Here is a 10,763-nt window from a genome sequence, read left to right as displayed (position 1 = left end):
CCTTTCTGAATTCAGACATCTTGAACCTGGATGCTTCTTGCACATTGACCAACAGGGAAGTCTGAATTCAAGGCAGACTCTAGTCAGAGTAGCTTTGACTTTGAAGGCAAAAACATAAAAGCAGTTGCCATGTAGTTTGCATGTATGACTTAGCCTGTGCCTACTGGATCCCAAGGAAGGAACACAACTGAGTGGCTGAGGCAGAAAACAGACTGTACAGACAGCACATCTAGTTTTGGAAGGCTAAGAAAAATGGTAGGAACCTTCTGAGGAACATAAAGCTGGTGATTCCTAATCCTGTGAACAAAAACTCAAGTAACGTGATTTAGAACCGAAACTATTTTTGCCATCACTCCTGATAACAGTCTTTTTAAAGGCCAAAGTTGTGCAGGCATTTTTATAAGGTAAAATTAATTTTAATTGCTATAATGCTTACATATAGACCTTAGAAAGTTAGGAGCTTTGGGTTTTGGGGTGGATTTCTGCCCATCCCCCCAAAATAGTACCATTAGCAAGAAATTATTGTCTTTTGTACTTCAAACTGTTTCTCCCTATTTATCTTCACATCTATGAGTTACTGAAGCTAATTTTGAAGAGTTCTTCTCTAATGTCTGACAGACAATTGCACAGTAGTAATAAAAAAGTCCATGGTTTTGCAGGAGACAAGCTGTAATTACATATACTGATTAAGGAAACCAGAATTACTGGCTTCCCAGACCTCCAATACCACATCTTTTGGTTCAACATTGTATTATTTAAGACTAACAATACCAAAACAATGCAATTAAAAATGAAGCCATCAGTTTTATGGAACTGGCTTTTTAAAAACAAGCCATCATTCTACCTTACTTGGGAGCTGGCTTGGTTCATCCTTACTCCCAGTGGAATGGGCCACACTCTGTGGTACCTGGTACACCATTTCATCAGCAGCACCTGGCCCCGGCTGCCCCTTTGGTGTATCGTACAGTGCCTGTGCTGATGATGTGCTGTCTGTCCTAGATAAGAGTTTATTGTAAGTTCCCACCAGTGGTGGGGCTTGATTCCCTGCAGCTTTGAAGGTGGAAATGGAAGGAACGCCAAGAGGTGTGCTAGGATGGCTGGACATGTCCATGATGATTGGAGTTGCATATTCTGGTCCAGTTATAGGTAGTGGTTCAGCATAAGCATGGTACACTTCTTGTATGGGTGAATTGTAAGGGTCCAAATCGGCATAACTTGCTTCTTTTCCTTCCTCTGGTTTAAAGGTTGATCTCTGATGAAGTGTGCCGACAATTCCACCTACGAGAGGCTGAGCATACTCTGTGTCGCAGGCCGCAACAAAACAAAAGAAAACACACTTAATGGAAATTCTTTTGACAACTGGCACCACATTAAATGAAACAGACAACTGGCTTAATCTAGGATAGTAATTTCTGTGACACTGGTGGCATGTCTCTGTCTGCCAGTGCCAATTGCTTTGGAAAAAAAGTAATTTCCACTCACTAGGCTAAATCCATTGGGATGGCCACAACAGACTAATTTCTCAGGTTTATACTTCTTCCCTTGTGAGCTGCAATTTCCCATGCTGTAAATCTATGTCAAAGTTTTTTTAAACGTTCATCCCTGAAAAATTAGAATTTAATTAAATGATCCTGCCTGGCTTTGAGTAAAAAGTGGTCCTTGGGGCAGAGGGTGTGTCCTCTGAGGCGGGAAGACTGCATGTGGTCAGCTCACATGTTTTAGTTCAACAGATAATCTGCATTACAAAAGCTGGAGGTGAGAAACGTGGTTAGCTGGGTAAACAGACAAGCAGCCAAAACCAGAAAGGTAATTCCATGTGCTGTGAGGCCGTAATTGCTGCACATCTGCATATTCCTGCCATTAGCATGTAAGCATGATACCAACGGCACAGTCAGTCATCTTCCTATAATGACTGGCTCACCAAGGAAAGGAAATGTGCTGTCATCAGTAACTCCTTTTCTAGATCAAAAGAATGATTTAATTCATTGTCAGGGTAGGGAACCAAGTGCTACATTTCATTTGTGCATAAAGATAATGGAGTGAAATTATTTCCAGCATTTGAAAACAACCAGAAAAATGCTTCAATCCTTTGTGGGATTTAACAAGTACAAGAAACATCTAATTACTGTATTAACTTGGGAAACTGTCTCTCCACAGCACATCAAGTCAAATAATGCATCCTTTTATGGTACTCCAAGAACAGTCTTGAAAAAGCCTGCATTTTAAGAAATGCACTTAACAGCAGAACAATTCATTTCTACTCTCTTCACCAAAACAAACAGGAAATAATTAACTGTAATCAACATGGCCCACAAAAACAGTAAAGTGTACCTGCAGACTCTGTTTGCAGCATTGTTGGAACTTCTCTTGGTCTCAGGTGACTAATTTCACTGCTGCTGTACCGTACGGGAGTTTCTTCATGTTCTGCTGACTTGGTTGGGAGAAACTGTTTCATTCCTTTCCACCATCCTTCACATGGATTTAAAAAAAAAACAACAAACAACAAAAACACAACACTCCAAAGACTGCATATGTAATATGTTTTAACACCACAGCTTGTATTTTGTTGCAGCAGGTAAACAATCATCAGTATTTGCATGACCCTAAGGGTTACAAGATACTTTTTAACATTTTCTGGCAGGCTGAATTCAGAGGTGACAACATCACTGTCACCCAATGAAAGTGCTTCCTGGCAAACACCTGCCAGAAAATGTTAAGAAGTATCTTGTAACCTTAGCTTATGCACATTCAGGGATAGATTCATGGGACTGCAGCAGTGCTGGCTCTACCCATCACATTAATAAATTCACAAAATACAACATAGAAAATACTAAAAAGTCAGCCCTTATTCCAATTTGTAAATCAAGTATTTACATAACATTTTAGACAATCTCAGTGGTCATGTACATTTTCTTGAGAGAAGGTAGGGAGTGGGTTGGTTTTGTTAGTCTTCCTCCCCATCCCACCCCTTAGTAGCCATTGTAGCTTTGCTGTCCATTCACATATTTCATTCCAGCTGCAAGAGACCATCCTGTAGGTAAAGCCTGAGAAATAGGAGATCTGAAACCACAGAACACTGTTGAACAAAATCTAAGATTGCCTGTGGGAAGGGGCAGACAGAGAGGTTCCACAGAGAAGTGAAGCGACATTATTTTGATGTTGTCTTTTGCAAAATTTCCTTTTAAAACAGACCTACAGCCTGAAGACTTAAATTTAAACAGGAAAAAAATCTGGCACATCCAACATTTCAATTTAAATACACGATATTTTGAGTCTAATATTTTAGGACAATAATGGTGTGAACTACGGAAATAGTCATGTCAGAAATAAAAACAAGGTCATTAAAAGGCTTCTCGTCTAAAGGACAAGGCCTACTTAAAACTGCCAGTGAACAAACACAGAGATGTGGAAACTTTCAACATGAGGACAGAGAAGTGAAACACAGTCATACAGGCAGTACCAACCCAGCTGCTGCTGCAGTCCTTCATGCTGCAGCATAAACATTTTCAGGATGCTTGCCAGGTGCTGCTTGGCAGAATTGTCTGAGCCCAAGTTTATGGGCCACAGGAGCGCAGGATGGAAAATATGCATAAAAGGGGTTGTGACTAATCCACTGTGCTTACTAGGGCATTGAAGAAAGATAAAACTTCACAGACCTTACACACTTAAGATGAAAGATTTTTCTCAGGACAAAAAAAGTACAAAATATATCATTATCAAATGTATAAAGACATTCCTCATAAATTATTCGTCCCCTCATGTTGTACAATTAGGAGGTCCTATACTTCATTTACAAAAAAAAAAAACTGAAGCTGCAAGCTCTAGCAGAAGGCAAGGCATTTTCTACGAAAAAATTCAGAGGAAAAAAAAAAAAGCAGTTAAGTCTGTCCAGAAAATAAATTCAGTGTTCACTATGCCCACATCAGTTGGCATTAGAGAAGCTTCTGCTAGTGGAAATGGTCTGTTACTGCAATCTGAAATATATATCATACAAAAAATGCTAAGTGAAGGATTTCATAAAACCATTTTGTTACCTGCACGATCCCAGTAAGGTAGATCGTAAGTGCCCTCAGTTTTTTTCTTACTGTGAAGAAAAGAAAAGGGGAGTATTTAGCTAGTCTGTGTATCAGAAGATGCATTCACTTAAGCTCAGCAACTATCACGTTAGCTGTAACTGGTCCTCAAAGTTCAAGTATAAGCACCAGTAACCTGGCTTGTGATCACCAGTCTGCTGCTACTGGAAAAAACAGTTTTCAGTAAAAGCAGTTGTAATGAAAACAGTTACAAAGAGCTGTTTTCACTGTCTTTGCTATTCAAGTGAATGTTTTCTCACAGAGAACACAAATAATCTTTTCCTAAGTGTGGACCATGCCACTCCCACAGTGATACATGCAGCATTTCATTCCCACACACCAGGCTAACATTCATTTAAAACACATTCATTAATCTAGTCATTTACCGGTTTCTCCAATGCCACGCACAAACTAAGATAAGAATCAGAGTAGTGAAGACCATCACCAGCACTGGAACCAGAACTGCTGCCAATGCCACATCTGAAAGCCATTAAATTAAGTGGTGTCAGACAGAAGAGCTTCTCATATATCAGTTTTTAATTTGCAAATTAGTTGTGTAAAGCACAGAGGTTCTATGAATAGCATTTATCACACCAGGTTCCCCAGCTAAGCTAGCCTGCTGGATGCTCCCACAGTATCAATGTCAATTAACACCTAACTCTTCTATATGTATGCAAAACTGGTATTTTTGCAAGGTTTTCCATCAAAATCAACAGACTTGTTTTAATATAAGTAAGATTTTCCTGTAAGAACAATGTAATTATAACTAACAAGAAAAATCAAAGAGCCCAGAAATATGCAACCACTTGATTTTGAAGTAAATACCACAGGACCTTAACAGTTAACAACAATCAGCCTCTGCTTAGTCTGCCTGTGCCATGAGACCATCCTGGCCTCTGCCATCCAAAGGACACTTCACCAGTGCCTTTGTCTGCAGTGATCTTGCTCCCTTTTCTGACAATTATCTTTGACAAACATAATGATGAACCAGATGATGATTTTCGAATTTCATGCCAAAATGACTGCTACATCAAAAGTGTTTTTCCCAAGAAATTATTGAATTAAGTAACAAAGCAGTTGTATCTGATCCATTTTGAAGGGAAGTCCAGTTTGCAATGTCTCCTTCTGACAAAATCTGTTCAGTAATTAAAAGCTGAACTCAGTTCAAACAAGTTTTGAAAGACAGAACTTAATATAAATATGGCTTAGTAGGTTTTTTTTTTCCCCTACATGCAGTATGCAACTAAACATTTTTATCATATGTATATTTAATAACTGGTAAATATTAAATGAAAATATTGATAATTTGCTGTAATATATTAACTGTTGAGAAAATTTAAATTCAGAAAGCACACTTAATATAGATCAAAGCTCTGTAAGGAGTTTCCAAACATATCTGCTGGTTAACTGTGAATACCTTTGGTTACACTTGGAGTCATTGTGGTGTTTTTTATTTCAGGTGTGAAAGTTGTTTTATCTGTCTGCAGCAAAGTCTTCACTGAATGAATGAAGTCATCGCTGAAGTCATCATTCTTGTCGTCATTCTTGTTCTGAGGTGGTGGTGGCATGGTGATCTTAGGAGCGCGGCCTTTAGAAGAAAATAATTTATAAGAAAAGTTTTTTCAACTGGAAGTTTTCCATGTTTCCTTTTCAGGAGAAAACATCTGGAACACTTGCTCTAATGCTTTTGTTCATGTTATATAACGAGGAAAACCCCATTAATCAGAAACATAAAAAGCAAGTGACTGGTGTCTTTTGAAACACTTATTTTCTAAATTACCTTGTTTATGCCTAAACTAGGTATTTTCCAGGCTAAGTGTAATAATTATGGAAGAAGTTCAGAAGTAACAGTTACAAAAGGGTTGTGCTGCTAAGAAGTACTTTTTTCTCATTGAGAAGAAAGCAAGGTAATCTTTGCCAAATTATTTCACTGATTGACTTGCACAGTTGAAAGGTTTTCAGTTGCCTTACCTATACTAAACTGACATCCTAGCAATTCTACTTTCATTGCAATTTTCTGGTGCCATTTTAAGGGATTAATCCTAAAAAACCGTGCAATAATAGGTGGAATGAAATTATTGCGAACTTCCTGGTGCAACTCAGTGTTCCCTTGAAATACCTAGAAAGGAAAAAAAAAAAAAAGACAAACATTATATTATACAAATGGAATTAAGTAACTACAACCAATTGTAATGCTTCATTTAGGAAAAGTAAGCAGTGCAGAATCCTGAAAACTCACTCCAGAAGGGTGCTGCTGTGTGTACACCTCCAGTCACTCGGCTCTATTAAGTATATAATTAAAGATGTGTGTATGTGTACATGTATACACACAGCTATGCACTTCAGAATAACGGTACCATGCAATATTCTTCTGATGATCCTCAGACTGTGCCTGCTGTTAAAAACATCTCACATGTTTATAGCACTGAACAATTCTAATTTGGTCCTTTTTGGTATTTCACACTGACTCTGCAAATACATGCAGCAAGCAGTGGTGCCAGTGTGAAAGCAACAATGAAGCCAGTCCTGTGAATAGCAACAGCTGCAAAGATTTTCTAACACAGTAATAAAACTAACATGAAGCTTCAATCTATGCAGGTTGCTAGCTGAGACTGTGTTTTCTCAACACAAGAGGGCACTCAAAAACCAGAAAAAGATGCCAGTTTTTTGGTTTTGTTTTGTTTTTCTTTGAATACTGCATACAAATAGTCTGTTAGTTCACATATAGGTGCAAGGAAACAGACCAGCACCGACAGTAAAGTCTTCTCCTTTGAGGAAAGTTTCCTACTGTAATTATATTCATCCTACCTTGAAACATTCTTAACTCACTGTAAACAGAACAAAAACAAGTACAACTGAAGAGTTATGGGGGAAAAAGTTCTTCTTCTTCTTCCCCACCTAAGTCTAAACAAAATGCCTTTTAAGCAAGCACAGGCCTTATGCTGATTATATCCAGCTAACAGACCAAAACCAGGCCTGCTGCTCAAGGACAAATTAGAGCAGAACAGGTGTGGTACAAGGCAGGAAGGACAGGCAACAAGTTATGCGTTGCCCCTGATAGTTACCGCCCTAACTTGGGACTCATGGATGCCAATTGGCTCTGGACATGAGTATGTTCATGCACTGGGAAAGTAACACTGACTGGACAGGGGGTCACTGGGATATAAAAGGCCATGGGTTTAGCAGGTGAGAGAGCAACCATTCCTCTGTGAGGAATGTGTGTGCTCTCAGTTTCATTTTAAAACCCCTCCAAATTTGGGGGGGAAGTCATGGAAGCATCCCGAGAGCCGGAAGCCTCTGTGTCAGCATTGGCTTGCAACAAGTTACCATTCTTAAGACCCATTTCTAAAAAGTTACTGGGTTATTAGTTACTATTACATGTATGTAATACCACAGGCCTATGGAAGTAGGCTAAATTACATTCAAGAATTTCAAGAAAAAGAAGGAAGTCTAGTTCCAGCAGGCTACCAAGAATTCTCTCATATGTTTAAGAAAATCTGATCTGAACCACTGGGAAGACTAAGCAGGACATTAACCTGCTCATTTCACTCTTTATTAAATACTGCAAAACTGTAAACACAGGAAAAATACTATTATTTCACCACTAACATTAGGTAACTTTTCTGTGTGGCAAAGCACTGCAATCTGAACATACCATTACATTTTTTAATAAAACTCCTCTTTGCAAGGGCTGTTCTATGATACAAGTAAGAAGTCAGTATTTTGTCAAAAAGATGGTCAGCAATGTTATAGAAGATGGAAAATTAAACAACTGCTAGCATTTATTCTGTAACCACAAGAGGATAGGAAAATAAGCCTTAATTCTGAAACATGCATCCAACATATCCTGAAAGAAATCTGATTGTTCTTAAAAAGATGCAGTACCAAACAGCCTAACCCTGGCAACAGAAATTTCTTGTATAGAATATTCACACCCCCAAATGGTAATAATATCTGAATTTCAGAACTGTTCAAATCCTTATATATTTATATATTTTATTCTGCATAGATGTTTATGATTCAAAATTACATTGAAAAGTTTTTTAATGTTTCCTCACCGTACCAAAATTAGTTATATTTACAATTGTGAAATCTCAATAGAACATACCTAGAAAGTGTGTGGTATTTTTACCTTATCTTTATCCATGCCAGGTTCTCTGTATACTGTCCATTTCTGTGCATCATCACTGTATAAAATTCTGTAAGCTGAGACATAATAGTAGTACTCTGCTAAGGTTGATCCAGTTGTTATAATACCTGTCAAAATTAAGGTGACAATTAAGACAAAAAACTGCTATGAGTTTGTAAAAATGAATCAACTTTTCAATCCAGAGTTAGGTAGCTGGAATCTTCACTGGTGCAGTTACATTTCAGAAAGTTTATCCAAGGTGCCAGGGTCTGAAACTTTTACAGTGATTGAAACTAAATGATAATTTTAGTTACTTTCGTATGTTAATTCTCACCATATAAAGTTGCTAACCACTTTCCCCTCATTTCTTGATGGACATAGCCTGTTCATGGCCTACTCCTGTCTCCACCTGCGAGACAGCACCACTCTTCCCTACTTTTGTACTGCCAACCCAAAAGAACCACTGAAAGAACTATAGCTTCCTAGCACGACTCACTAGGAAAGCTGTTGTGTAAATGGTTATTAGCACAGCAATGAGAGGAGTAATGTAAAATCCAAGTAGTTCCCAGGGAGGTAATAACAAAGGCTGCTGGTAAACCCGAGTTGCTCAATGACAGGAAGCCAGGCTGCTGAATCGCAGGGTGTGCAGCTCGGTTTACAGAGACCAACTCATGCATCTGAGAAAGACACAAACCCAAACTGATTAAAGAAGGATGGTTCTTAAAGCTCAGGACTCTATGAAGCACTCCACCTAAAGTCACTTTATTTTTTGTCAGACTGCAAACACGCCCATTAACAAGATCAAATCACCTCTGAACAACTGAAATCAAAACAGAAAACACTAATGACAGCACAGAAGATACAAAAGCTGCACTGCCACTACTTAAGGCTGAGGTTACCCCCTGAGGTTAACGCCAAAATGCAAATGACTCAGGTGTTTCACTAGTCAACATGAGTCACAGGAACAGGTAACCACAAGCTCACTCGCTCAACTCCCAAAACATGAAGCAAAGCATCCAGAGGGAACTGGGAAACAGCACCACCAGCTGTTTTTCCAAATAAACAGAGCTACTAAAAATCATGATGGATGCTCCCTCACCATCTCTGAGAAGGCACAGAGCCTAACCCAGACTCTGGCTGCACTGATGTGCACGGTTTGCTGAGGCAAAGCGCAACATTCTGCTGCAGGGCCCACCACACCCAGCTTTCAGTCCAAGATCCAATTCAGGCAAGGAGGTGAAGGGGAGGTTGCACCTAGCTTACTCTGCCTGCTACTGGTCTCACACCACACTACAACTATTCCTGTCTCCACTGTTGGATTGACCACAGCCATGATGGGCAGTAGGGAAAACCTAGAGAGATGAGTCAGTACACGTGCATCAGAGGTACCAGTGTCTCTCTCCAAAGAGACAATTGGCAGGAAAAGGGAAAAATCAAGGATCCAATAAACCACAGGAAACACTTCAGTAAGTTCTGGTGGAAGGCATTTTCGCCCATGAAACTCTACCTGTTCAACTCTAACTCCAGGCTCCTCAGTGTACAAGCTAGTCCATGGAACCAACTTTGCTGTACTGGTAATGTATGTCACTTGGACTTTATTTAAGACTAAGCACTGGAATAAAGGATGTCAGTAACCAAACTTTTTGAATGCTGCTTAAAAGCCATGCAAAATTCACCTACCTGTTATTCTCTTTTCTTTATTCAAGTCAATCTGCAACCACTGACGTTCATCACTGATAAAAGCAGCCCAAGGAGGACCAACCCTTTTTAATCTGGCATTTTCAGGTTTCCAAATGTTCACTTGTCCTGTTTGGCCAGGCCATTCAAGAATGGATGATGCTGTGATCTGGGAATCAGGGATTACCCCAGATTCCATCCCCAGTGTCCCATAGCAACCTGAGCAACAGAAAAGGTGAGGATTCAAAATGAAAATTCAATTACCACAATTATTTTACCTGCTTGGACTTTAGGACTTTACATGCAAATATTAAACTGCCACCTACATTTTTTCTGTAACAACACTACTAACAAAACACCCTGTCTTCTCCTTTCTAAAAGTGATGCTGGAACCCAGCTTGCAGTCTTGAGTATTACATAACTTTTGCCTGCTCAAGAGTAATGTGGGTATTGCCCCAATCACCACCCACACAGTGCACTAGAAGACAAGCTTTGGGGCAGCTGTCATGGTTTAATAGTAGGTACAGCTGATGCAGAACTGAGAAACAAACTACTTGATAATTCAATTTTTTTCTGTCTATACCTTTTCTTTAAACCCACCTCAGTTAATGTTAATTCCAGCAATACGCCAGAGAATGTAGGAAGTCATGTAATAATCTTGGCCGTGAGCTCAAACATTCTTGAAATAATTGTATTTTTTGTTACCATTCCTACTAAAAGTTTCTTTCCATGTCACGTTCTGCTGATGGCAAAAAAACATCTCCTAAATTCTTGGATAAATTTCCTTGTGGTTAGTTGATATCCATTTGCTCTTTGCTAAAATCTTGTTCCGTAGTGCCAACAGTTTTCTCCATCCCACGTGTATTCCCCAGACATATCAGCAG

The 10,763-nt window shown here is 39.1% G+C and overlaps 1 protein-coding gene across 1 annotated transcript in view; it reads right to left on the bottom strand.

Moving 5' to 3' along the window:
• Positions 1–673: 673 nt before the first annotated feature.
• DCBLD2 (discoidin, CUB and LCCL domain containing 2) overlaps positions 674–10,763 on the bottom strand; it is a 28,368-nt gene continuing 18,278 nt past the window's right edge. The window contains exons 8-15 of the mRNA XM_009993386.1: positions 9,883–10,098; positions 8,206–8,330; positions 6,045–6,192; positions 5,491–5,661; positions 4,460–4,553; positions 4,035–4,084; positions 2,332–2,469; positions 674–1,299 (exon numbers count right to left, since the gene is read on the bottom strand). Coding sequence (XP_009991688.1) covers positions 836–1,299; positions 2,332–2,469; positions 4,035–4,084; positions 4,460–4,553; positions 5,491–5,661; positions 6,045–6,192; positions 8,206–8,330; positions 9,883–10,098 — 1,406 coding nt within the window. The 3' untranslated portion in view covers positions 674–835. The remainder of the gene's footprint in view (positions 1,300–2,331; positions 2,470–4,034; positions 4,085–4,459; positions 4,554–5,490; positions 5,662–6,044; positions 6,193–8,205; positions 8,331–9,882; positions 10,099–10,763) is intronic.

This window comes from Chaetura pelagica, unplaced genomic scaffold, assembly GCF_000747805.2.
Source record: "Chaetura pelagica isolate M959 unplaced genomic scaffold, ChaPel_1.0 scaffold101, whole genome shotgun sequence".
In the NCBI taxonomy this organism is placed as follows: Eukaryota; Metazoa; Chordata; class Aves; order Apodiformes; family Apodidae; genus Chaetura; species Chaetura pelagica.
This window is presented reverse-complemented; position numbering and strand designations above follow the sequence as displayed.